This window comes from Aspergillus pseudotamarii (assembly GCF_009193445.1).
Source record: "Aspergillus pseudotamarii strain CBS 117625 unplaced genomic scaffold BDV38scaffold_27, whole genome shotgun sequence".
Taxonomy (NCBI): domain Eukaryota; kingdom Fungi; phylum Ascomycota; class Eurotiomycetes; order Eurotiales; family Aspergillaceae; genus Aspergillus; species Aspergillus pseudotamarii.
Genome location: NW_022475041.1, coordinates 1 through 27025, shown reverse-complemented (window position 1 = coordinate 27025; position 27025 = coordinate 1). Strand labels below are relative to the sequence as shown.

Sequence of the window (27025 nt, the reverse complement as noted above, 5' to 3'; positions counted from 1 at the left end):
TGACAATTGAAAGATTATGTCCAATTAAGACCTGGTACGCATTACCTGCACATTCATAGATAGAGACATCTACTCGAGGATGGCGGTAACAACACCACTACCGATTGTCCTCCCACCCTCATAGATGGCAAAACGCAGGCCTTCTATGATGGCGATCGGCGTGATCAGCTTAATTGTGATCGACGAGGTATCACCTGGCATCACCATGTCCATGCCTTCCGACACCTTGATCGAACCTGTCACCTCCGTCGTGCGGATGAAGAATTGCGCCTGGTAGTCGTTGAAGATCGGCGTGTGACGGCCGCCCTCTTCCCTCCTCAGCAGGTACACAAGCGCCGTAAAGGTCGTGTACATCCTGATCTGGCCCGGCATGGCCAGCACATGACCGCGCTCGACATCCTGACGCTTGACACCACGTAGCAAGATACCCACATTTTCCCCTGCCTGGCTGTACTCCAGTGACTTGCGGAACATCTCCACGCCTATGCACGTCGTCCGGATCACTGCGCCGAAGCCCACGATGTCAATTTCGTCGCCGATCCGTATCATGCCGCGCTGCACTCTGCCTGTGACTACTGTACCGCGATCTGCAATTGAGAACACATCCTCCACCGGCATCAAGAACGGGAGATCTACCGCAGGCACGGGAACCGGGATGTACGCGTCCAACGCCTCTACCAGGCGGGTGATGGCGTGCTCGCCCAGCTCGCTCCCCTCCAAGCTCCCTTCCAGCGCCTGTTGCGCCGAGCCCCTGATGATCGGTAGGTTGTCTCCCCGGAAACCGTAACTACTCAGCAGGTCACGGACTTCTAGTTCCACCAGCTCGAGCTGATCCTCGTCGTCCACCATGTCACACTTGTTCAGGAATACAACAATGTACGACACACCCGCCTGCCGTGCTAACACAATCTGCTCGCGTGTCTGCGGCATCAGGCCGTCCGCAGCTGACACGACCAGGATCATGCCATCCATCTGCTCTGCGTCGCTGAGCATGTATTTGATGTAATCGGCTTGGTTCGGCCAGTTAACGTGCCTATATTGGCGAGCCTCAGACTCGTACTGGACGTGGGCGATTGACATGGCCATACCATGGACCTTCGTCTCAAGACTGTTGTCAGTATGGTCGTTAGCTACGGGGGTCGAGCCGAACTTGGCGGTGATGGCAGCCGTCAGGGTTGTCTTGCCATGATCAGCATAACCAATCGTACCAACATTGATATGGGGCTTGGTAAGCGAAAACATGTCACTAGTATTTGATTAGAGACTTTATAGCGGTCATGGGCTTAGCTAATGATTAAAAGGGAGGTGGGAGGGTGTCCACAGCAGAGTTCATATGCAGGGCAGCTCTGTCGAGTCCCGCCTCCTTATTTGTTGTCTGTGGACATTGTCGATCCCCCACCAAGTGTCTATCAACTAGCCTACAAGCAGTTTAGCGTTGCGAGATTCTCTTCTATGTTTGTTGGATCAAAATCAGCCGTGCCATTGTTGGAATGAAATACCTCGCCTCTGCTAACCAGCCCAACTCGGTCCAGGAGGCTTCCCATGTGCTTATTACTGTATCAAAGGCCATCAGGATTGTCCCTATTGCCCGCAATTACACTACACATTCTAGACGAGGGCATATTCATGCAGTATACCAGAGCTAACTCTAGCTGATGCAATCCTGATTCCTCTTCGTGAATATCAGCTGCAACGAAGGTGCCACCAGCGTAAAAGTATCCAGCTGGCCCTCCCAGAAGGCCTTGGCCGACTGCCCTGGTGCTAAGGCAATATCGTAATCATGGAGTATCATGGCGACGACACATCGCAGTTCCATCAAGGCGAGTCGTTTCCCGACACATGCGTAGGGTCCTTCTCAAACGGTAAGAGGGGAAGTGAGTAAAATGGGAGGAGTCGAGATACTTACCTGAGCTGAACGGAATAAAGGCAGAACGATCCTTCACAAGCTCCGGATGACTCGTCCATCGTTCGGGAATGAATTCATCCGGGCGCTCGAATGCACGGCTGTCTATGACCAGGGTAAAACGAATCAATACTGATCGGCTGTATCGTTATCGAGACATCCTTATTCTTCATGACTTACCTCGATACACAGTATATGTCGGGACCTGTACAATAATATTCCCAGGTATGAACTTATCGCCAATCTCCAGGCCTTCCGATGGCGTGACACGTTGAAATCCAGACGGGTTAGGAGACTGAAGCCGCCATGTCTCGTTGAGGATAGCATCAAGCAAGCTGATCTGGCCCAGTCGGTCAGACTCTAGATCGGGGAGTGCGTCTAGACAAGATTGAAGCTCTCTCATGATTGATGGGTTACAAGCAAGGTGGCAGAACACGTTGCTGAGCGATGAAGCTACCGTGTCACTAATATCGTTTAGTCATGTCACTGGTTGATGAAGCTTTAAGCTTGGCCAGATGTCTTTTGATGATATGGTTGGGGGTCTTGTTACATACCTTCCAGCCACGACGATAAGATGAGCATCTCCGTGTAGATCGAGGGTGTCTTGGTACGACTGTGGTCCCTGGCGATAAGCATTAAGGATCCAAGAAAAGACGTCGGGTCGCTCGGGCTCGCACTGTTGTACGGCAGTCAGCACATCAGTAGCATATGGAGTCTGTCATTGATGGGGGCTTACCTTGGCTCTCTCGGAGATCTGGTCAGCTATCCATTTCCAAAAGCGGAGGAAATTGCTATTCAAGAACGGCACTCGTTTTGTAAAAGGAAAAAGCCAAGCCAAGTGGCTGAAATACGCAACCCTGGACATGTCTGTGCGAATGGTCTGTAGAATGTAGGATTCTTTCCCATCGACCAGCATGTTAGAAGTTTTGCCGAAGGCAAGATCGGTCATGACGTCGAAGGAAAAATAGTTGAACCACTGGGTGATATTTATCGGCTTCCCCAAATTGCTCTGAATCACTCGGAGAAGATGCTCGACGTGTTTTGAGACTCTAGGCTCGTAATCGTGGAGTGCTAGTGCGATAGCCAATGATGTTAGACCGATGGCTTCATGGGAATTTCGATAAGGGTCCATTTGGTACCTTTAGTGTTAAACCCCTGGTCCCAAACCTTTCGCCGGCGTGCATGCTTTTGCTTGTCTCTCTCCATGAAGAGAGGCACGCGTGGTTCTAATAACGTGTACCAGGGGCCTTTGGTCACTGGAGACTGGCTACCATATATCGCTTTTACTGCCTGTGGATCCGCAATGGATAGTTCGCAAGGTCCTGAGATCAAAAGCATTAGATGGGGTGATATTGCTGTAATCAGGTACTCACCTAGTCGGATATAGTCGCCATACTTGCGGTGAAGCTTTTGAACTTCTATGGGCTTTTGTAGATTTATAGATAATGTTGTGGCATAGAAGTTTGTCAGCCGGCCAAAGAATGGACCAGGGAACCTGCGGAGTCTGTGGAAGAATAATCGATAAACGAGCATGCTACAGTAGACGCCTAAGAGATGGTAGCCACAGAGACTCGAGAAAGCCGCGGGTGATAGTTCGAGTCCATTCCATCTCAGTAGGCTAAAGTGAAGTGCCAGATTACCACCCACAAAGATCAAGGTATGAATCTGCACAAGCAGCATGGAAGTTGTATCCCATTCCCCAAGTCTGTATAAGAAGGTATGGAGCGAAACACCGCTAAGTGTCGCGATTAACGGCAGCGAGCCCTGTGTGGACATCTTTTTGACTGTTTACCAACCCGCACCGCTGGGTCTTCAGAGAGCGTTAGGCTGCCTTATGACAAATTCTCTAAAGCTGCTTAAGAATATATGGGTGTGGCAGCCTTGGCCCTGAAAGTTGGGTGGCTCCGTCAATGTTATGCATGCATCGTGTTTTGGCCTAGAACATCTATACGCTTCACGTAACGGTGCGGCTGACGGCGGGGATGCTCGGTTATTTTCCCACAATGCTCTGCACTAGAGGATGATTTTCAAATCACCTGGTTAAGTCCCTCAGCCGCAATTCTGCAGCTGGGTTCTGTGTGCCTAGTGGCAATCTAGCCCGTAAAGCAATAGCCTGAAGCTGCCAAGAGCTATGAGGACTGCATATCAACAGTGGGTCACCATACCAATTAGAGAAACGCACTGAGACCCCTCACCTTTCACATCACATACAGGGATCGTAATGGCATGGATATCTCGCCCCTTCGGTCCCACCTCTGATCTTGGTGCCCAGTACTTGGTTGCTAATGTGGCCCTAACGTCTTGCCTGTACCAATAGACATCTTAGACATGGCTAGCGTAACTTAAGTGGCAAGCTCGATCTAGGAGCTGTCTTCCCTAGCCCTTCCATAGCCCTGGAATTAGTTGCAGGAAAGTAGAGACGGCCGTGCCCGAGGAATTCCGACCTTCTTCACGAGTGTTGCAGAAAGGCACAAAAGGCGTCGAATTGGAGCAAGGCCACTTCGTCATCACGTGCACCAAGTCTCTATGCTCCAAGGCCTTCGTAACAGTAAAGTCACCACCCGTGTCTTTCACTCCGAACCAAAATTTTGTTCGTAATTCAGCAGCCTGTGGCATTGTGTGCTCACGACTAGCGCAAGGACCAATGAGAGACGACGGAAATGGTCTCAGGACTGAAAGTGGAGACAAATGAGAGCCAAAGGAACTAATACCTCAGTTTATATTAAATAGGTAGGGCTTGTGGGTCCAATCCGATCCTGTAGGCCCAAAGGCAAGATGTAGCTGAAGCCTACCTACCACCGCCAATATGTTATACGCGTGTGCATGTTATGTACAGCCGAGTGATTTGGTTGGCGATCGTGACGGATGTCTGCTTGGTCGTACGCCACTAGATGCTTTTCGCCGTCGTTGTTCATTGATCTTTTTACTCACATGTGGCTCTTATGGTGGTTATGTAAGTCTTGCCGGTGCTGCCATGATAATTTAATTTTGTAGAGAAATATATAAGGCTGCTGGACTGAAATTTATTTGATACAAGGTTGTCATGAACCTCACACGCCATATGTACTTTCAAAGAATCCAGCAAATATGGGCTCCTCGTCTGAAACTACAGAACTGCTAGGGCAACACCTCTGCGAATACACAAGAAAGGAGGCAATCCCTTCAATGCGAACAAATAACATCCCGCTTAAGAACTATGGCTTCTCGCTACACGTAAGCAACAGAGTCTACCCATGTACCAATAGCCGGCAGTGCTAATATGCAGATCCAGTTATATATTCCAAACTTCGGAGTAACCGAGATACCAATCCAAAACCAAGCAGGGCAACCCTCCGTGAAGAACACCGGTATCCAAGATGTCCTTTATTCACATCTGGGATTTAGGTATTCTACACCGTCTGAGAACAACAGAGACGAGGCATCAATTCTACAACAATGTATCAGCGAAGTTAGAACGATCGCTTTGTTCTTCCCCGACATACGGGCCACCAATATCCGGGTTTGCATGGCTGCTTGGCTGGGAACGTTATGTTCCATTGATGACTTGATCGAAGATATGATGCCCAATGAGGCGAGTGCTGTTTTATACCGTTCATTACAGGCTCTACAAGAAGAATGTAAGCGACTCGACTACCATTGGTGGAGGCATTACAATGCTGTGGCTTGGGAAGATGCTGACAGTAAATATATTAGGCTCCCTTACCTCTCCCCAGCATGCGGTTGTTGAGTATTTCATTGCATTCAAGCGACATTGCTCAACATACTTATCTCTGGAAGTAGCTCGACATTTCTTCGATAGTGTTTGTATTACACTTGAGGGGCTGCTTGATGAAATAAGATTCAACCAGGGTTATTTGCCATACAACCTGGAGACATATATGAGCATACGTGGGCGTACGATTGGGATTAAGCCCTTTTTTACACTGATCAAAAGCATACTCGAAACAACTGACCACCAGTGGTCGACAGATATAATAGGCATGGAGAGGGATATTTTCGCTATTATTGGTCTCCAAAATGATCTAATTGGGCTGGAGAAGGATATCCGAACCGAGCAGCAAATGAATGCTGTTATTGTTAATGCAGCACACCTTGCCAACAAAATCGCATCTGCAGAGAAGGATGCAGCTCTTCAAATTGCCACAAACAATATCTCTGCTTTGCATAACCAACTGATAGAGCATGTGTTAGAGAAACGTGCAAAGATTCATCAGAGGGCTATTGGGAAACTTGAGGATACTCTGGAGTCTCGCTTTGCAGATATACAACTGCTGTTTACAGAGACGCATCTGAAGTGGTGCACATCCGCGAAGCGATATACGTTAACTGCCGCAGAGTTAAACACGATGTAAATAGAAACGGTCTAGATAAACAACAGTGATATTTGGTATTCTTTTCTGTTAGACGGAACAATCTTACGGGTAGTCTTGAACCACTTTTCGCGAAATACATAAAATTCGAATATTATTTGACTATCACTTATCCATTACTCCATTATGGAACAAATGAAATCCTTCCTTTCATCCAACCTCGGCAATGATAACGATAGCACAATCCACGATAAGATTAAATCCGATAAAACTTATGCTTATCACTGATAAGGTGCGGCATCGGCATGGCCCGTGGACCGGGATTGTCCGTCTCCGAGAGCATTGGCGAGTATAAGTGGTGGTTCGTGTTGACGTCCTAACTTCAATCTGATGAATTTGGACTGCTTTAGAGCCTATACAGAATTAAATCATCATGCCAGCAACTATACAACCACTCACTCCCCCAGCGGGATCAAACATTAACTTCGGCGCTGTCATTAACAACATCGATCTTGAGAATCTAACAGGTATGACCCTTCCATCCCTTCCATCTCTTCTCTCTACTCTAAAAGAAAAGAAGCTTATAAACTACAGACGAAACCTTCTCCACAATCCACTCTGCCCTTTACAATCACCAAGTAGTAATCTTCAAAAACCAACACCACCTCTCCCCGAAAGCCCAATACCTCCTCACCCAACGCTTCGACCCTTCATCCACCCAATACGGACACGGCAAAACAATTGACGCAAAGCGGAGTATCCTGCACCCAGACCTGAAGACCGTGCCACATCAACCCCAAGTTCAAATCATTGGTCATGGCTTCATCGACTCCTACGAAGGGCTATCCAATTTCCAGTTGAAACACCCACATCACAAGACTTTCCACCGCGATGCGATTCCTCCGGAAGAAGATTATGATTTCACCCGGTTTTATAGATGGCATATTGACGCTGCGCTATATGAGTACTATCCACCAAAGGTGACGACGTTGCTTGCCGTTAAGGTACCGAAGGGTCGACGACAGACGCTGCGGTATGATGATGGCTCGGATGAGACGTTGGATGTGCCTCTCGGCACGACGGCCTTTGTCAATGGAGAACGCATGTTTGAGATGTTATCCGCTGAGGATAAGGAGTTTGTGTTAGGGAGTAAAGTTGAATATGCGCCTCACCCGTATGTCCTTCCTCAAACCCTTCCCAGGATTATTATAATATAAGCTAACAACACCCAGATACATCTGGATGAGTCCCGCCCACTCCCGTCCTACAGGACTAGGCCTCTGCTCCGAAGGCCTCGAACTACCCGAATCCGAGCTCCCGCCCATCGACCAATCAAAGATCATGATCCTACCCATGGTCTGGAAGAACCCTGTGACAGGAAAGCCAGCGCTCCAGATCCACCCCTCGGCTGTACGGAAGATCCACCAGAAAGATGGATCCGTTATCGATGATCTAGCCCGTGTGCGGGAGGTTGTCTACCGGTTGCAGCGGCCGGCTATCAGCCCGAAGCATGTCTATGCGCATGATTGGGAAGAGGGTGACCTAGTTTTGTTCCATAACCGGGGTGTGTTGCATTCAGTGGTGGGGGCGTTTGGGGATGATGAGGTGAGACTGTTTAGACAGTGTAATCTAGCGGCGGGAGAGGCTCCGGTTGGGATGAGTGATTAATTATAATGTATTCTGGATGAAGCGATGTGTGTTTATGATATAGAATTTGGAACTTTTAGATTTCTTTTCTCACTTGTATTCGAGCTGATGTTGGACACTCCTTGATATTAATCACCATTATATTTCATTAATCCCTCGTCCACTGGAAGTGCCAGAAACGCTAAAAATAAGGGTATACGATGCTAAATACAAGCTGGTATCAAGGACATGTATGTCTATGTGCTCTATATCCCAATGCAATTAAATCCCGGAAACGGCTCATGAGACATTAGTCAGGTCATGAGAACGTATTTTCAACACAAACATCAAAGCATAAATCAATGCGCAAGTTCCTGCTGGTTGTCAATCCTCTGAACAAAAACAAGGGGGCCTCGAAACTTACGCTAGCAAGCTTGCTCTTGGCTCTAATCCTGGCCCCGTAGAAGGACAAGACCCATGGTACAAGTGTCAGGGCGGCTCCCTAGGAACATTAGCTCAACGTTCAAAACGAATACAAAAGTTGCTTGCACTTACAATTCCACCCAGCAAGCTAGAAGCAGCAGGGTATCCCAGGTTTGTGAACAAAGCATGGGTCACAAGGGGGAAAACACCACCCAATAGATTCCGGCCTGTTCATTGCGTTAGAGTATCCTATGACTGACATTATAGTGTAACTTACAACAAGACTGCGCGGCAATCGCTGAGCTGGCAAAACGATGATACGTATCAGCCAGATAGTTAAAGACCGCCAAATAAATCGACAAAATGCCCATGGTAGCACAGCCGACAGCCATAGCCGGAGCGATCCAATGCACAGACGGGTATGAGGACCATCCGAACCAGAACAGGCCGGCGGGCATGAGCACTGCCTGGACACAGGCGAAGTAGAGACGTTTCTCTGGGGTGTTGGGAAGCTTCACGAATCGGCTCACGACTCTTTCCTGGTAGATGCTGATGAGGGTAGCGATGATGACAGCGACACACATCGCTATTCATGTTAGCTTTGTGGTGAATAGTATGAGGCAGTTGCAACCTACATGTGAAAACAGCTCCCGATTGCTCAACGTTGAAACCATGGTTCGTCTGGAAAATCAACGGGACGGAGCCGAATTGGAGATACAGAACGGCCCAGCTGAAGGCTGCCCAAAGGGAGAAGAAGAAAACCACCGGTTCGGTGAAAAGCATATCTGGACAACAGTTAGCTCTCGGGGTTTGTGCATAGTTGCTAGTGCAGAACATACGAAAAGGCCGATAGAGGGAGATGCTGATCATTTGCCCGAGGGAGGCCCGTTGCTCATCGCTTTTGACCTTCCAGCGGATCCGCTTCGTGCGCTGCTTCTCTCCAGACTCGTCTGCCATAATTACGCCGAAATGGCCTGCATCTTCAAGTGCTTCATAGTATTTGTTCAGTGCGTGTGCCTTGCGACTCAGAATGACGCTGCCACGGGTTTCTTTGAAGAAAAAGTAGATTATCACAACGAGCACGGCCGACACGATCGCATGCGAGTAGTAGATCCAGCGCCATGTGGTGTGATAGACGATCACGCTCGACAGGAGTGGCGCGAGACCAGTACCAAATAGTGCAGCTCCCGAGAAGAGAGCCATGGGAGTGTTGCGATCTTCCGCATGGTAAATATCACTGATGACACCTCCCACCATGGTTGAAAATGTCGCTGGCAACTTTGTTAGCAACTTACCAAAAATAAGGGATAGATAAGAGGCGACATACACGCGCCAACACCTTGGAAGAATCTCGCTACTAGAAGTCCAGCAAACAGATGTGTTCCACCACAAGCGATGATACATGCTAGATAATTGCAGGTCAGAATCAGTTTGAAAATAGTTGCTGCGACTAACATACCGGTGAATACAATACCACTGACAACGAAAATTGGCCGTCTCCCATTGAGCTCCGAAAACGGAGCCAAAACCATGGGTGCCAAGGCAAACCCTATACAAAAGATGGTGATACTCAAGTTGTATACCACGCCACTGATTCCCCATTCCGCTGTTAGCTCTGCTGAGGCCGGACTGACTTCACCTGCCGAATAACCAGCCAGGGCAGTCACGGCGCAAGAAATCATGGTCATCATTGTTTTTCTCCATTTGGGCCAGAGAAATGGGGAAATGTATTGCTTCATATCGGGACATTCTGGCGCGGGGGACTGGTTGGGGCCGGGCGGCAATGTGATCCGCGGCGTTGGCAACGGCGTTTCGAGCTCGAGATAAAGATATTCAATTTCCTGTGTTGGAAGCGCATCTTTGCATTCAACGTCGACATCTGTAGAACAGATGGTTTCACCAGAGCTTGAATGCGGACTGGGGCGCGACAGTCCCATGGCTACAGGTGTAGGAAATCGTAATTCTCCCAGGGCTGAATGTGTCACATTCTAGCTTAGGGGCTGTCCAATTTATAATGATCTACATTTTTGGTCTAGATTTTACGCCTTCTGAGAAAAGGACCCAATTTTGTGCAAAATTGGAGAAGCTTGGACGCACGCTTGGCTCGGAGTATGCCCTATCGTCCGTAGTATATCGCCGGGATTTGAACTATGTGAGAGTCACTACATTGTTTCCCTATGCTCATCATGGTTCATAGTATATCATACACGCGCTATATAGCTCAACAACACCGTTTTATGTTCATAACCAGCTACGTGGTTGTTGTAGATGGTATTGAATAGTGTTCTCTGGTATTGCGGCTGAAGACACAGGTAGGGATATGAAAAACTGATTTGGGGCAGAAGTTTCCCCACATCTCCAAATCGGAGACGACAGGGTTAATAATCCACCACAAATCCTTGAGTCACAAAAGGCCGACGGATGAAAAAGGAAAAAATAAAGAGATTTCTCAAAATTCTCCGAAACCACGTCATCGTCTGCTTACCTACCCACGGTCTTTCGCAATTTGGGCTGCAGAGGGAAAATCTGTTCCTCCACCTTGACGTTCCCATATACGTTCTCCCAGCGTTCACGCAAAGGCTCCGGTGTCGCCCACGCATTTTCGGGATCCCGCAGCCACAGTCGCAAAAGATGGCGTCTCCATTCTTGTCAGCACGATAGAAACCGCCAAATGTAAAAAAAGAAAAAAGAAAAATACGAATGCACTTACTCTTTGTCAAGCTCATCCCGAAATCCCTTCCGCGCATGGAAAATACTCAGGTTGTTAATATACTGGACGTCACCCTTTTGGAAATCCAATGCGGCGCTGTGTTCCTCGGCTAGGAAGTGAAGCGCGTCAAGTGCCTCGGCCTGAGCCTCAGAAATCGGGGGAATGTTGGTCGACCGCGGCTGAGCGAGGAATCCGGTGAAATAACGACGAGCGTATTGGATCAGAACACGTTCGGGGGTGGTATCGGTTGCCTTTTGGTGGTAGAGAAGGGGACGAGTGGTATAGGGCTTTTCGGGGTCATTGAATCTGGTTTCCTCGCTTTAGCGACCGACACCTTCCTACGAATCTACGACGACTCACCCATCGACCGGCCATGGCTCCGACAACGTACGGATCAAATCCGGCCTCTCTTTAGCCAGAATGTTATATACCAACCAACTGCTGGAGATCTGGCTTTCACCTCCTTCGGCTGCGGGGTGGAGACAAAGGAGGGAAATGATATCGCCGGAATCCGTGTGGAACACTTGTTTATCCGCTGTGTTGGACGGGGCGCCAATCGCATTCGCTTCACTCGTACGTGTCAAATCCTTGATATGCGACAAGACGACGGAGCCACCCTCTGGCGTAAACCGCCTGTCTTCCTGGCGCCCGCGAATATTCCCGATGTGCGATGATACACCTGCATAGATGATGATATTTTCTTCCCGAGTGTAACGATCGATATCGAGTCCACGGAGAACGAAGAATCCTCGTCCCTTATGGATTTCGTTCGAGAGCGATCGCAAAGTTGGACGAAGTGTGGGCAACGGGAATGTGTCCTGGTTGATATTTCCCAGGGTCAAATTCTGGGCTATGAAGAATCAGCACGAATCCTTGTTCATGCGCTCTGTGTGTATGATCTGCTTCGAAACGCATTGCTGGATGGGATGGGAAAGTAAAGTATACCCTGAAAGCTCTTCAGCGCAGCATCAATCTCCTCCCTCTGCGCATCATTCAACCGGTAGATCCAATCATCCCGCTTCTCGACATCCTTTCCCTCCCAAACCAAGGGCGACTCTAATTTCTGCGGAAATCCATCAGGTAGGGTCTTAGAAAGCTCCTCGGTAGCCTGTCTGCGCGCCTTCCGCGCCGTATACTTTTCGAAGTCAGGGTGATACTGGATATCAGGCTGAACGAGAGTCTGCACGGCGACCGACATTGCTAAGTGTAGGAGATCTTATTCGCAGTAGATTTGCTATGCTAAGAAATCAACGAAAGATAGACTCCTTCAAGCTTTATCTACGAATATAAGACGTTGCATACCCCGCAGCATACAATCACATCATCAAATGGCGGCGCAGCAAATCATTGCGCCATATGGCCCGAAGATTAGCTATCGCGGCACACCAACAATCACAGTATTCGTAGAATAACTTCTGAAACCAGTCAGATGGTGTAATCGCCTGCATTTACCCCATCGAGAAGAAGAAGACCATCATGAATGGTTAGGTTTCCCTGTCACTAACCCTGGTTACGTTGCCTGGATTTCTAAGCAGCAATAGCATCACATACTATATGAGCAGCTCGGTTAAAGTGTCTCGGATATTGGGCGAAATGAACGCTCGTGACTTCATCGTTGAGAGCCATAATGCATAAAAATTGACTAGTGACTATTCCTCCAGCCTCCTTCCGTCAATATCAATGTCAATCTTATAATACTTGAACTTCCGACTGGGGACCTTTCGTTCGAAAAGAATGTCCAACTCCTCAAACGTCCTCCCCTTGGTTTCTGGCATACACCAGTAGCAATAAATAATACACAGTGCACTGAGTCCAGAGAAGAGGAACCCGATCTTCCCCTTCCAGTCGGCCTGGTCTTCATTCATAGCGTACGGGATAGCGACCGCGAAGACTACCGACCACACGAAGCAGGCCACGGTTGCTAAAGCGATCGTAAACCCTCGCAGCGCGGCGGAGGATACTTCGGCCAGAAGTACGTAGCAGAATGGGCCGAGGCTGAGATCATATACAAATGTGCAGACTAACATCAGACCACATTGTGCCCATACCGTGTTCGTTTGACGGGGTGCGAGGTCCACGGCACCGATTATAAACAACAATAGTGCTAGCGAAGAGCAGCCGAAAAGGTACATGGTTCGCCGACCGACATACGATAGCAACAGCCAAGAGATACAGGTCCCCATGAACCCAATGGCAGTCAGGCCGAGGTTCATGGAGAAGGCATCGGATGAATCCAGACCAGCCAGTTCCATGAAGTGCACGGCATAGTTAATGAAAAACACGTTGCCGGTGAACGCCTGCATGCTATACGCCATCACACAAATCATCAGTCGGCGAAAGTTAGGCCCACGGAAGCATTCCATGTAGTGGGGCCGGTCGCCCTGGAACTCCTCCTCGAGACGGAGTGTCTCACGAATATGCGCCAGCTTTCGCGATACGTCTATGCTGGGTGTGGCCAGGCGACGCAGGGATACGAGTGCTGCATCGTGTCGGCCCTTGCGACACAGCCAGTACGGGGGATCCGGACAGAAGAATACCAGGAGCAGCATGACACAGGGCAAGGCCCACTGAGTGGCGATAGGGATTTTGTAGGACAACTTGCTATTCATGGACGCCGTCCCCTTCAAAATGCCTGAGGCGATCAGGGAGCCGATGGAAAACGCCAGGTTCGTCATAGTTGCGGCAAACCCGCGCAGGACGAGTGGAGTCACTTCGCCGACGTACGCCGACGCGCAAATTGGGTAGAATGCGATCACCGCGCCGTTGACAAGTTGCCCGACGAAAAGCTGGGCCGGCGTGTGGCTGAAAAACTGGATGAAAATGAAGGCAATGGACAGGCACGAGCATATGGCGATCATAATACGGGGCCCGAAGCGGTTGTAGGCAGCTCCAGAGCAGAGGGCGCCTACAATAGCACCGAGTAGATTGGCATAATTGAAGGCCGACAGCCACTGCGCGGCGATCATATAGGTTCCGTTGTATTTGTAGCCATAGGTCTCTTTAAACACGTCCAGACCGACGAGACCTTTCACCACGCCCCCGTCGATCCCCTTAAGAATAGTTGCCTATCGCCTTGAGCAAAGTGTGCAGGGAGTACTGTTGTTGGAAACTTCTCACCAGATTCATGAATAAACCCCACCCCACCGCGGGCCAGTGCAGCCGCATGGCGGTCCAAAAGCCCTGGTTATGCTCATCCTTCGAAAACAGAAACGAAAGCTCTGCATCCTCGATCGCTGACGCCGGGACCGATTGAACCAGCGTGGTCTGCTTGTCTGCAGATTTAGTCGTCATAATTCTGAGTCGAGGAGGGGTTACAGTTAGGGCTTCCATTTGCCATCTTCAGAAAAATATATACCGACCATAGGCTTGGCGTCTCCCGGGAATCCAATCGTTGGGCCACGATTAATCACCCTATCAGATCAAATCAATCACATCCATTACATAAATTATTGTCCCACGGGTCCTCGTGCCAAGATTTCTTTGCGTTTACGGAGTCGAGGGAGTGATATTATATCGAATAGTACTCTGTACATGGTGAAGTGTGCTAGAGATTGTCTACTGATATTTGTCTTGCCTTGTCGCAAGATATATATGCGTGGATGTCATGACTCAAAAGTCGGATATGTACAGAGTATAGACCGTCGTAATCCCTGACTGTACTAGATAGATATAGTTCCGTATGCAAGTGGACAATAACAATCAAACAAGCTTTGCACTATGAGTAGAGGCACTTTGTTCTAAATGATTAGCTTCGTCAATTTTAATATGTTAGTGGACCGGTCGGATCCTTGACACTTCTTAATACATCAGTAGTATCGGCACATCCTGGATCGGAGACTATGCGCACATCACCACGGTCAGTACGCTGTGGTTCACTCACCATGAATATTGATTTAGACACCGACGACAAAATTCTGGTCCACACGTGGGGAATATACATAAGTCGGGATTGATCTGGATCGCTTGGGAATTGACAAACTACGGTGCGGTGCATATATCATTCTATTGAACGAAGATATCCACTAGCGCATTGGCCGTTTTGTACCTCTGTTGGTAAGGGGTTTGGCGTGAGACGCGGAGGGAGCTTGTCATCATGCTTAGGGCTCGCATGTTGTCTTGCAAAGCCACCGCCTACAATAAGATTTTCCCAGTAATTTCTCTAATATGGACTTCCCAAGTCAACTAGCAAGGCCGAGATTACGCTCTGCAGACCTCAACCTAGCGGTGAGTGATAACGCACACTCAAAGATGAAGAACTCCACATGGCACAGAAGGCCATACTCCGGAGTAGATGCCAACTCTAGTTAAAGCCCTACTCTAGTTCAAGCGGCAGAGGCTTAGACCCCACACTCCACGCCGTCTTCATTCTCAACGGAAAATTCCAAGAAAGTTTTACATGTTAAGAGGTTAAAGTACTGCACTGGTAGCTGGGGGGGTTCATGTATGCTGAAGGAGATAAACTTTTGTGCAGCGTACGCGGGGAGTGCCTGCATTAGAGTTGCACCGCTGACTATGATGTAACTTACGACGAATGCAACTGGTGCTGCAAAGATGCAGCCGAGGATCATTGCAGTCTATGACCCTACGTGGCCGACTCAACAGTCCAGTCACTATTGAACCGTCTTGTGGGGTGCCCCCACCTTGCTTACTGAACCGTCAAACGCACGGCCGGCTTGGCTGCCTTGTCATCCTCATTTGATCAATCACGGCACTTGTAGTACGGGAGACCGTGGATAGTCGAACCACTGGTAGCAGTTTTAGGGGCCATTGGACTTCGTATAAATGAGCGGAGTCGCCCGTTGTTCTCCAGTTACGTTACCCCTCCACCCCTCTGTTCTCAACATATTGTATATACGAATCAGCGAGAAATTAATTCACCATGTCGTCGTTGGATATCACTGTAACGTTGGCCGCAGAACTGCTATAATGCTTCTCTCTAATCCCGTCACAGACCTTCTACAACGTTATTAATAATGAACTGACCACCACCGCCGAAACGCGCCATGGCATCAACCCCGCTAACCAACAACCCAATCCCGAGGTCCCAGTTTCAACCGCCGCGGATCTGGACAAGGCCGTGAACGCTGCTCGCCAGGCATTCAAGACATGGTCGCGGACATCTGTGGACGAGCGTCGTAAGGCGCTGAGCGCTTTTGCTGACGCTATCGAAGCGAACAAGGACACCTTGGCCAAGCTACTGACCCAGGAGCAAGGAAAACCATTAGACCAAGCATCCGGTGAAATTGACAACACCGTCATCTGGGCACGAGCTATCCCTAAGATTGAGGTCCCCGAGACGGTGATTGAGGAGAGCGAAGGACGCAAGGTGATCCAGAGACACATTCCCATCGGTGTGGGAGGTGCCATCGTGCCCTGGAACTTTCCCATCATGTTGGCGGTCGGAAAGATCATCCCGGCCGTATATACTGGTAACACTATCATTGTGAAGCCGTCGCCCTTCACCCCTTACTGCAACCTGAAGTTAGGAGAGCTTGCTGCCCGATGCTTCCCACCAGGCGTGGTCCAGGTATTGAGCGGCGGCGATGACCTCGGCCCCATGATCACCGAGCACCCAGGTATCGACAAGATCAGCTTCACTGGTTCTAGTTTGACCGGTCGCCGAGTCATGGCCAGTTGCGCCAAGACGCTGAAGCGAGTTACTTTGGAACTGGGTGGCAATGACCCTTCCATTATCTGCGACGATGTCGATATCGATGCAATCATTCCCAAGGTAAGAGAGACATCTTTTTTCCCCCCCATCTCACGAGCTGTGGCTAACTCGAACAGATCGGTGTTCTGAGCTTCCTGTGCTCGAGTCAAATCTGCATGATGATCAAGCGTCTCTATGTGCATGAGAAGATCTATGACGAATTCCGTGACAAGCTCGTCGCATTTGTGAAGAACCTGAAACTAGGCGAAGGCACCGAACCCGAAGTCTTCTTCGGTCCCCTTCAGAATAGCATGCAATTCGGCAAAGCCCGCAACCTTATCGATCACATTGCATCCGAGGGCCTGAACTCTGTCCTGGGAGGTTCTATCCCGGATTCGAAGGGCTTCTTCGTCCCGCCGACCATCGTTGACAACCCACCGGAAAACTCCCGCGTTGTCCAGGAAGAGCCCTTCGCGCCTATTCTGCCCATTCTCAAGTGGTCCGAGGAGGACGACGTGATCGCACGTGCGAATGACACTGAGTATGGACTCGGAGCATCGGTGTGGACCAGCGATTACGAGCGCGGCCAGCGTATTGCGCGCCAGCTTGAAGCTGGTAATGTGTGGGTCAATGCACACTTTGCAGTGCAGCCTAATGTGCCATTTGGCGGACACAAGTCTAGTGGTATTGGCTCTGAGTGGGGTTTGACTGGATTGACCGGCTGGTGCAATACACAGGCTTTGTATTTCAACAAGAACGCCTGAGTAGATATGACTTGCGTATATGTCGGAGTGAACTTTAAGCGATAACAATATCATTGAACCTCATTTGCTTGGTACATACATATCATCCATGGCGTAGCCATATCTAGTAGACTGCTTATTCCACCGGCCACCGGGCCTTTACTCGATCGTTCAAACCGGCTCTGGCGACCACTTCTTGACTTCTTCTCTGCGCCTCCCGCACGATCTCCTGTTCGTCCATGGTTAACAGCTCTCCACTACGTACCAACATTTTCCCATCCACAACTACGATATCGACATCCCTACCGGTAGCCGTGTAGACCACCGCACTAACGGGGTTAAACCAGGGCTGCAAGTGGATACGGCGAGTATCTATAGCCACAAAATCGGCCTTCTTGCCAACCTCCAGACTACCGATCCGATCTTCCAATCCCAAAGCACGGGCGCCGTTGATGGTCGCCATCTCTAGAACAGATTCGGCCGGTACCGCGGTGGGGTCATAGGATAAGCTCTTATGGATGATACCCGCTAGCTTCATCTCCTGCAGAAGGTCGCAGGTATTATTGCAGGGGGCACCATCGGTGCCGAGGCCGATATTGACGCCGGCTTGCTGCAAGTCCGGCACGCGACAGATTCCAGACGCGAGCTTGGCGTTGGAGGTCGGACAATGCGCGACGTGGGTTCCTGAACCTGCAAGTCGCTTGATGTCGTCGTCGTCTAGATGCACCATGTGTACTAACACTGTTGAGGGCGAGAGTAGGCCGACCGAGTCGCAGTACGACATGGGCGTATGGCTAACGGATGCAAAGAAATCACGGTCGGCGCGCACCTCGGCACAGTGCATGGTAATGGGGATGCCGTTTTCACGAGATAAACTGGTCATCTCACGATACAGAGTGTCTGATACCCTATCCTCCTGTTAATGGAAACTCCAATACCGGTTTATCAAGGAAGTGCTTACCCTCCAGGGGTGCGAGCACCGAACCACACGCGAATGCGGTCGTTGGCCTTGCCATTCCACTTCTCCCACATCTTCAACGTACCCAACAAGGATGTCTCACGGTCTTCGACCAGTCCGGGATGCATGGCCCAGGCATCATCCTTGGCATACCGGGCAATGTCCATGACGATCTTACCCAAACAGCCACGGATGCCACTCTCCTCAACGGCTCGCGCCAGACCATCGAATCCGTACCGGTCCGCGAACTGTCTTGATTAGATCAATTCCAAACGAGGGTGGCATTTGTTAGAACTACACACCATACTCTCTAGGAAACACGTTGTTCCCGACTTCAACATCTCTCCAATACTCAACCGCGCCGCGGCATATCCGTCCTCGGCGGTAAAATTGCCCTGCAGCACCCAGATCCGTTCACACAACCAAGAAACCAACTCGAGGTCATCAGCAGCACCGCGAAGCAGCGTCTGAGCCGTGTGCATATGGGTAGAGATGAGGCCCGGAATGACTATTCGGCCGGTGAGGTCATACTCCTCATCGTCGGGGTATTTAGTTTTCAAGGCTGCGGTCTTGCCGATGTCCGCGATTAAGTCATTCTGGACGCAAATGGCACCGTCCTCAATGATGCGTCGGTTTGAGTCGACTGTGATGATCGTGGCGTGAGTGTAAAGCATATTGTTCAATTTTAGATTTCTTGTGGGTATCTGTCTAAAGACTTGCACCTTCTCTTGGAAGGTTGATATATACAAAAGTCCCACTATCTGGGCCCGACTTCCCCACACGGAGACCTCCGATGGGCGGGGAATCGTAAGTTTCCATGATTGATAAGATTGGGCTTGCGGATAGAGTTCCCATTTAATCACCAAATTAGATGATAATTCATCTTCTGTTGTTAGCTCAATGTGGGGTGCAGGAAAGTATTGTTATTTACTGGCATTTGGCTCTATCGGACATTCCGAATGATTTGTGCCTGATCATGAAACCGAGGCTTCCAGGTGAAGAAAAGTCCACGCTGGATGGTTTAGCCCTCCTCACAAGACCGTATTTGCAAGCCTATCGACACAGTGATCGTTATCACTTGCATGTCGCCATACTTGGAATCTTTGCTCTGTCATTAACAGACAGCCGTCTCGATTTCCTTGAGATGCTCTGCTAGAATCTATCATTGCTATCCTCAAATCCCTGTTTCTCTCGCCTAAATACAAACCGCCCAAAGATGCATAATTGGCAATGTCACAGGACAATGCGATTAGTATTTACTTGAATATCAAACAAGAATAGGGAAGGAAAGCGTATCACATTAAATTAATTACATTCATACATAGTTCTGATGCCACGTATAATTTGAATCCTCCGACAATAACCCTTGAATGGCATCACGAGGCTTCGTAGGCTCCCTACCCAAAAGCTCCCTCATCAATGAATGCGTCGTAGCCAACTCGCCCTTCTCAATCCCCTCGTACCACGTCAAAGTCTGCTGGAAGAAAGCCTTGGGCTTCCCTCCCTTGTCATTTCCACCGTAGATTTGGATATACTCCTCGGGGGATACACGCTCGAACTTCACCTGCCGACCCGTCGTGTTATTGATGATATCCACGATCTCCGAGGGCCGAACAGTCTCCTCGGCTGTCAACAAGACGGTCTCATTCTCATGGCCACCTGCGATCATCAATCGCGCTGTCGCTTCACCGAGCTCTGACCGCAGGGTCAATGCCATTGGGCCGTCGGATGGAAGAGGCACGGTGGTTGAATCGGGGTACCAGTTAAGGAGGATTGGGAAGGCTTCTGTGTAGACGCCTTCTCGGATGGAAGTGTAGGTGACTCCTGATCTAGGGGTTTGTTAGTTTTGAACATCCCTGTCGTGGTTGAGCATACTCGACTTACTTTCTAAGCATCTCTTCAGTTTCTAAATGCGCCGTCTGCACGGCGGCTTTTGAATCGGACTTGAATCCTCCAAAAGCAAGAGAAGTATACCACACCTAACAGAATGATTAGCCATGATCAGAAAAATGAATACCAAGAATAAATAAACAAAAAGCAAAACCATACATGCTTAACCCCATTCCTCTTCGCCGCATCAACAAAATTCTGATGTTGCTTTCGGCGCTTCTCATTATCAAACGTATTGGTACTAACAAAAAGTACATTCTCGACATTCTGGAACGCGGTATCTAAAGTAGCAGGATCATCATAATTAACCTGTCGGAAAGCAATGCCACGATCCTCGAATTGTTTTCGATTTGACTCTCTCGACGATGCAGCTGCAAATTCCTGCAACGGTTTATTGGCCACGAAGTAGTCAAGGACATATCGTCCCAGGCCACCTGTCGCACCCGCGATGAGGTATTTGAGGGTCATGTTGGTTTCTCTCGGGGTGATTAAAGTAATACTGTTATTAATGTCTCGTTTTCTTTGGTCAGGGTCTAATTGATTAATGGACCGGAAGCACATTCCCATCGCCACGCAGGATTGACCCTATATTTATATCCATAAACATATGATCCCTGCTCATGGATTGATTGCTAATCCCCCGATTGATAATCCAATCCAATCCATATCCCTACTCCCCTCCTGTTCTAAGAAATTCTGTTACATCTACCGTGCTTCTCTTGTGTGGAGTAAAGGTGACTTCGTAATCATTGAGCTAAGACAAGTTGTTGGCCCATACTACGGATATGATTGGTTGCGCTGGTCCAAGGTAATGAGGTTTTGGGGCTAAAACTGCAGGATTAATAATGTCTGATTATGACGTAACAAGGGGAATTCATTTAAGTGCTGGGCTCGGACTTGGAATTGTCCCTTTGCCGATCGTTGTGGTTTTTATCTCGTATTTATAGTGCTGGGATTGGTTTGAGCGGTTGCAAGGGTTTTGAGGGGGGAGGGCCTGACATGTTAGATAGCTTTGTTGTATAGTGACCGGATAAATAGTGACAAGGGGAATAAATGTCTATTTTTCTGGTCTTTCAGTGTTAGAGAGATAGAGTAGTTATATTTCTTCCATTTATAACGGTAATACTAGTATTAAGATGCGATCGAGACGCAGTCATGGCCAGTTCAAAATTGGGAGTTAGAATGACCAAACGCCATCCCAAAGGCTCCAATATGTATTACCTCCTTCACTTTATTGTATGTACTTTGCCCTGACACGTCTGCCAAACCCTCTCTATTCAATACAGTATAACGTATAGTGGTTGCGCCAACCTTCTAAAATCGACCTACTTTGCTAATTGACACCCGGAATCGCTTCCTAACTGTTTCAGTCAGACTCAGCCACAACCGTCTAGAAGGAGTTCTAGAAGCTAACGATAGGGTCTTACGAAAGAGAGTTTCGTGAAAAAAATAAAATAAAATAAAAGCAATGGTTATACTATTGGTTGCTATCCAAAACCAGGCATCACCGCAACCAGGGCTCACACCAGTTCTGGAAACTTCTGATATATAAGAACTCAATTCAACCCAGCCGAAAATCCAATTCAGATCCTACCAAGTCCAGCAAACGGGTACGTGAGCATTGCGATGATAGAAAGTGTAGAGCATCTGCGAGCATTCAAGGCCGTACAATCGCAAGAGGCCGAGATGGTATATGTCGCTAACTGTGGCTTGGGAGATCAAGGAGTCAGGAAAGGAAAGCCAAGTCTACTACTGCCATAAGCTCTGGGAGAGTTATTTTCATGCAGCGATAAAAAGTCTCCCTCTGTTTCAGGCTATGTGGAATGCGAAATTAATCGACAAATGTTCTAGTGTCTTCTGGACAACGTCAATCGAAATCAGATGGAACTACAAAGTATACGCAGACAAGAAATCGATTGGAATGTGGAAGGGCTCGATGATCGCGTCGTGCTTCGGGGGCCTTTTGCCCTTCCCCCAAGTGTGGGACCGGTACATAGCATCCTGGACTACATTGGTAGTGGTCCTGCAGCTTCAGGAATTTTGCAGACGGCTCAGGCAGTGTATGGGGAAAACTTACAATAGATCCAAGTGGGCAATATTGCGAACCGACCGCATATGTTTGATGTAGTACCGACTTACCTGATCAACCATAGGCCCATTTGCATCCTGGGTACTGGAGTGGGATGTTTCACGGTGCAGGATTGGAACAACGAGCTGCCGGAAATTATGAAGATGATTTCCCAGATGCATATCGCATTCCCGGTATTCACTGTTCCTCTGAGCGAGGTTGCGTCTGCGTGGGAATCGGAAGATACTTTGACCAAGAGGTTGGTTTTGCTGCCTAGTGTATGAGTAGATAGCCTGTGTCTGTTCAGTCGTTTTATATTTGTATAAACACTCGTCTGTATAGAATTTATTCATATATAGGATGTTAACTTTCGCTCAATTGATCTTTCACGTTGCCAATCGCTGCCGGATTAAGGTCAGATGAACGAGATGTAGCAAGAACAACGTACAGCAATAGAAGTTCTGCCTCAGTTCGTTCTCCATGAAGATCATGGTCATGCTAGAAATATCATTCTGTCCAATTCTATACAAAAAGCCCAGTAATACATAATGCTTATCTGTAAAAAAAAGAATATACCAACCAAATGGTCTAAACTCGTGTTCACCGATCGCGTCAAATCATTAACTTTAATTGACTAACTGCCGACTTTGTTCGACTACGACCCAGGCAGGCTAGCAGGGCTACAGCGGTCAGATCCTGCCCGCGCAGGTACTCAGGCCAGCAGGTCAGCTTCAGGCAGGGTGGCGGCCCTGCTGGAGTGGCATCCAGGACCAGTACCAGGCCGTTAGCCTCCAGGGACAACTCACATCAGAAGAGTCCCGGAATGAGCCTCCATGGCACGGTCTTACAGTACGTGGTCCATTGATCCCCGTACTTCGACGAGCAACGGGCGTCATCGCGCAAGGACCGATGAATCAGGAGACTCGCCATAAAGCAGAAATATGTCCACGGGATTATATGTGAAAATCCACAGCCAGCACAAGTGCAGAACGAGAAAATCAAATCTCCGATATAATTGGGATGACGGACCAATCCCCACCAACCTGTTGGGCCATTGATTAATCGCCGCAAACATCGTTAAAAGAGGACTGGATTGAATGGGAGACGTACCGGAGTAGAGAAGCATAGATGAGTGTGACGAACCATCAGTGGTTTGGTAAGTTGCTCGAATGATTGCAGGCTTTTGGCCCCAGATCAAGCTGGTTCCATTTGACTGGCGCGTACGATACTTTTGATGATTTGCATCACGGAATATCACATAACCTGTAATTCCGGCTACTAAGAGTAGTGTGCATTGTAACCCGGACAGTTGTATTGGGTGATAGGCAAGATAGTGTGCCTGAGTGGTGTAAATAACGGGGAGCCAGACAGCGGAGCCCCATGCCAGGTTGAAACCGAAGTGATCCAGGGCAATGTCTATCGTACTTAGATACCTAGTTGGAAAGTGTTAAATCCTTCAATCGTTCCAGGACACTATATATTAGTCCTGACACTCACCAGTCCTCATTGACGAAAAAGTCTACCACATACAAGGCATGTAGCAAATTAACAACTACCATGGTGTTGGTGAGGTAGCCAAACTTCTGGTATTGCAAAGCAGCAAAAGATAAATCCCTGATAGATGCTACCGTTAGGGGCTGCAGATGAAATCTTATCTTAAGGAGAAAGGCAGCTTACACAAGCACCCAGCTGTTCATACCAACACGTCCAATTTGGAAGAGTTTCAAATCCCAGTACTTGCCCAGGCGGGGGTTAAGCTCCACTCCGGATAGAAAATCATGGATGATGGATCCTTTCAATCATAGTCAATCCTCTTGTTCATCTTGGAAGACAAGGTGTCTCATTGCATACCGCTAAATCGAATATCTCTCGTGGTCTGCGTGCATAAATGGGACTTTGCCACCGACGCAGCCGTGATCAAAAATCCGTAGACATTTGCAATAATAATGAGTTCCCCCTGGTGCACTGCGACAAACGTGGGGTCCAGTCTTCCTGCTTTGACGAGGCCAATAAATACAGCTAAGGTTGCAAACCAAGACCAGAGTCCGTTGACTTTATATGGCAAAGAATATCCTCCGGGAGTAGGGGGACCGGACACAATTCTCCCCGGCAGGGCTTGGTATAGGAATGCTTGAAATCCGAGCCAGGAGATGTACGCTATGATACCCTGCGTGGTCAAAGATGGGCAATATTGCGTGATCAGTGGGAGGGCACCATGAGAATACAAGCCGCCGAGCACCTTTGTAATTGAGCCATCATAATGGGTGAGAGCAACAGAAATCAGTAGGACGAGAAGAGGCGCTCCAACCATCAGCATCATACTAGGCAGGCTGGAAAACCCGGACACATTGCGTCGCCTACCCCAGAGGGCCTTTTGACGAGTAGTCCCTGATTTCTGGATCTGGCCTTTTCCGGATGCCAAACCGGACAGCCCGTCAATGAGCTGTGCCGTGGCCATTCTCAGCAGTAAGCAAATAGAGCGCGGAATAAAAGAGGAAAATAAATGTCAAGTGGGATCATGGGAGAGATTGGGCTTCAAACTCTTTATCTAAATAAGGCCTGATCAGCGGCAGTCGACATGGACTGTACGTATCATGGTATTGGTGGTATCCACAATGCTGGCTAGTCCTGAGTTTTTTCTCCCCACTTTAAGTCCCCTGACTTTTCGTATATGGAATATATTTTCAAGTTGTGGTTTAAAAAGGTATCTTTACGTAGAAAGAATACAGAGGTAAACATGGTAAAACCACGGCAACGTGGATTCCATATAAAGCACACCCTTTTTTATAAAACTTCAAATAACCTTAATAATTAATATACACAAAATAATAGTCAGAAGTTTAAGTATCAACTGGTTATAGGAGTCGCTCAAGGTTAGGTTTCTATAAAATACCAAAAATACACGCGCAGTTTACAGTACACAAAGGGAACAAATCTTGAAGTTGCATTCCGAGTACCAAATGTAAAAGACCCTTCGTTATTAAAAACATTTGCAAGGTGAAATCGTGATACTACTGATATACGAAATATAGGCCGGACCACACGTGTTTGAACATTACATGGCATTATAAGCCAAGGTTGAATATTGACGAATCATATCCCTATTTTGGTGGCTGACGATTATTTCTGTCTTGAGCTGTCTTGAGTAAAGGCTCAGGGAGCGCAAGCCATCTTGATGCAGTGGAGTTGAGGAGGAAGAGGAAATCAGTCAGAATTTCACAACATGGAGGGAATTGGCCTACCATGACTTGGAAGAAAGAACATCAAACTGGCGATTGGGTCAAATCAACCATCTCAATCCGGTAATGCTGCCGACTTCATGTCAATATTCAATCCAGAGCTGTGGTCGGTGCGTGCTTTGACCCTGCGAGAAATGCAATTATAGTTATTTAGGTTTAGTGAAGACACTTTAGGGGAAACGAAAGGCCCACCAGGACTTTACTGAGTACAGTACGGATAAGGTGCGAAAATTACTAGCTGAAGCCTGTGGGGGGAGTTGTATGTATATCATTTCCTTTTTACGAATCCTGTCAGCTGGAGACCAAATCTAATAGGACCACCTTTGCGCAGTGACGCTAAATAGTTCCACTTACGATCTTTAAGCGAACCACCCCAGCGTCCCACCCGGGATCAACCCGATCTTTTCGCGCCCTATCTCAGTCGAAGTAGATTTTTGTACAGAGCTGAGCTGAATCCTGATACTTCTCGAGGACCCGCTCCGAACCCAGCCGGTTGGGTCGTCAGGATGTGCTTTACTTCTTTAAGCTTAGATTATGATCTGAGTGAAGAAACTCCACAGGTAATTGGTAATCTATTCCATCCGGAGGAACAGGTTTCTGTAGCTGAGCTGATCAAGTTGGGTCTAAGTTCAAAACTCAGACCTGTCTACAACGCTAAGACCGAGAAACCTGCTGCTGCTACATGTATTCCACCACCATACTGCCAGCAATGCAACTAGTACGACTATGACAGCCTGACGTACTTCAGCCATGAGCCAAAAGGGGGCTTTGTTCTAGGACCGTGGGGGGTCCTGAGGACCACGTAGGACGTAGATCATATAGGAGATCCCGATGTCGTGGGCTATCCACGGATCAATTTGCGATTGTGGAGGTTTTGTTTTACTAGGGGGGGATAATCCACCTTTCTTCGGGAGTCATTTAAACCAGAAGCAAATGCCTGTAATAAAAATGTTGATTATACACCAAGAAAAGAAAGAAAAAAAAAATTAAAGATAAAATAAAATAAAGAGAGAGAGAGAGAAAATAGGGAATTCATGTTAAATACTCACGAAGGTGACTGCAATCAAAGTGGTTTCCCAACCCTTTGAGGTAGGAAGCCTAAACTGCCTCGGTTTCCCTTTTTCCGGTCTCATCAATGCAAATAGTGGATATCAATCCTTTTAAGTTTAACCCTAAAGATCAATAATGCCAGCCAGCCAACCCATACATTCTCTCACCGCACCCTCCCAATAAAAAAAAAAAAAAAAAAAAAAAAAAAAAAAAAAAAAAAAAAAAAAAAAAAAAAAAAAAAAAAAAAAAAAAAAAAAAAAAAAAAAAAAAAAAAAAACAAAATAAAAGAAAAATAAAATAAAAAATAAAAAAAAGAGTTTCAAAAAAAATTGATGTGAAAGTGGTGTTTTTCGTCCGTAATTTACTAGTATCGTTCAGGTATGAAAACCACAGTGAACTACCTATGAACAGTTCAACAATTACTGATGCGTTGAGTATTCCAAACTGTGACCTTG

General features: G+C 48.0%; 10 protein-coding genes across 10 annotated transcripts; 3 read left to right on the top strand and 7 right to left on the bottom strand.

The window, feature by feature from the left end:
• Positions 1-69: 69 nt before the first annotated feature.
• BDV38DRAFT_282934 (P-loop containing nucleoside triphosphate hydrolase protein) lies at positions 70-1242 on the bottom strand (the record flags this gene model as incomplete). Its single annotated transcript, XM_032059918.1, has 1 exon — positions 70-1242. The coding sequence occupies one exon, from the start codon at positions 1240-1242 to the stop codon at positions 70-72; it is 1173 nt and encodes a 390-aa protein (XP_031913449.1).
• BDV38DRAFT_292832 (cytochrome P450) lies at positions 1099-3891 on the bottom strand. Its single transcript, XM_032062100.1, has 7 exons — positions 3277-3891; positions 3043-3225; positions 2640-2974; positions 2458-2579; positions 2084-2367; positions 1907-2008; positions 1099-1851 (listed from the first exon to the last, which is right to left on the bottom strand). The coding sequence occupies exons 1-7, from the start codon at positions 3677-3679 to the stop codon at positions 1649-1651; spliced, it is 1632 nt and encodes a 543-aa protein (XP_031913448.1). The 5' UTR covers positions 3680-3891; the 3' UTR covers positions 1099-1648.
• A 1061-nt stretch (positions 3892-4952) lies between these two features.
• BDV38DRAFT_86796 (terpene synthase family protein) lies at positions 4953-6356 on the top strand. The gene is made up of 3 exons (XM_032064067.1): positions 4953-5116; positions 5175-5520; positions 5597-6356. The coding sequence occupies exons 1-3, from the start codon at positions 4991-4993 to the stop codon at positions 6253-6255; spliced, it is 1131 nt and encodes a 376-aa protein (XP_031913447.1). The 5' UTR covers positions 4953-4990; the 3' UTR covers positions 6256-6356.
• A 290-nt stretch (positions 6357-6646) lies between these two features.
• BDV38DRAFT_292829 (TauD/TfdA dioxygenase family protein) lies at positions 6647-7881 on the top strand (the record flags this gene model as incomplete). Its single annotated transcript, XM_032062099.1, has 3 exons — positions 6647-6740; positions 6808-7387; positions 7446-7881. The coding sequence occupies 3 exons, from the start codon at positions 6647-6649 to the stop codon at positions 7879-7881; spliced, it is 1110 nt and encodes a 369-aa protein (XP_031913446.1).
• A 317-nt stretch (positions 7882-8198) lies between these two features.
• Positions 8199-12170, bottom strand: BDV38DRAFT_271247 (uncharacterized protein; the record flags this gene model as incomplete). Its single annotated transcript, XM_032057278.1, has 12 exons — positions 8199-8213; positions 8264-8341; positions 8395-8489; positions 8540-8848; positions 8898-9047; positions 9102-9533; positions 9590-9667; positions 9722-9852; positions 10748-10900; positions 10973-11278; positions 11333-11822; positions 11918-12170. 12 exons carry the CDS (start codon positions 12168-12170, stop codon positions 8199-8201), a joined length of 2490 nt encoding a protein of 829 aa, XP_031913445.1.
• A 451-nt stretch (positions 12171-12621) lies between these two features.
• Positions 12622-14263, bottom strand: BDV38DRAFT_282928 (putative MFS alpha-glucoside transporter; the record flags this gene model as incomplete). The annotated part of the gene is made up of 2 exons (XM_032059917.1): positions 12622-14037; positions 14090-14263. The coding sequence occupies 2 exons, from the start codon at positions 14261-14263 to the stop codon at positions 12622-12624; spliced, it is 1590 nt and encodes a 529-aa protein (XP_031913444.1).
• An 873-nt stretch (positions 14264-15136) lies between these two features.
• On the top strand, positions 15137-17386 carry BDV38DRAFT_282927 (aldehyde dehydrogenase family protein; the record flags this gene model as incomplete). Its single annotated transcript, XM_032059916.1, has 3 exons — positions 15137-15196; positions 15924-16703; positions 16760-17386. 3 exons carry the CDS (start codon positions 15137-15139, stop codon positions 17384-17386), a joined length of 1467 nt encoding a protein of 488 aa, XP_031913443.1.
• Positions 17387-17501: 115 nt separating this feature from the next.
• On the bottom strand, positions 17502-18997 carry BDV38DRAFT_292828 (amidohydrolase; the record flags this gene model as incomplete). Its single annotated transcript, XM_032062098.1, has 3 exons — positions 17502-18273; positions 18327-18571; positions 18626-18997. The coding sequence occupies 3 exons, from the start codon at positions 18995-18997 to the stop codon at positions 17502-17504; spliced, it is 1389 nt and encodes a 462-aa protein (XP_031913442.1).
• Positions 18998-19235: 238 nt separating this feature from the next.
• Positions 19236-20749, bottom strand: BDV38DRAFT_246706 (putative NmrA-like family protein). Its single transcript, XM_032054581.1, has 3 exons — positions 20373-20749; positions 20208-20302; positions 19236-20152 (listed from the first exon to the last, which is right to left on the bottom strand). The coding sequence occupies exons 1-3, from the start codon at positions 20679-20681 to the stop codon at positions 19639-19641; spliced, it is 918 nt and encodes a 305-aa protein (XP_031913441.1). The 5' UTR covers positions 20682-20749; the 3' UTR covers positions 19236-19638.
• A 2127-nt stretch (positions 20750-22876) lies between these two features.
• BDV38DRAFT_292826 (ergosterol biosynthesis ERG4/ERG24 family-domain-containing protein) lies at positions 22877-24834 on the bottom strand. The gene is made up of 5 exons (XM_032062097.1): positions 24133-24834; positions 23959-24073; positions 23779-23895; positions 23392-23714; positions 22877-23324 (listed from the first exon to the last, which is right to left on the bottom strand). Exons 1-5 carry the CDS (start codon positions 24737-24739, stop codon positions 23089-23091), a joined length of 1398 nt encoding a protein of 465 aa, XP_031913440.1. The 5' UTR covers positions 24740-24834; the 3' UTR covers positions 22877-23088.
• Positions 24835-27025: the final 2191 nt, after the last annotated feature.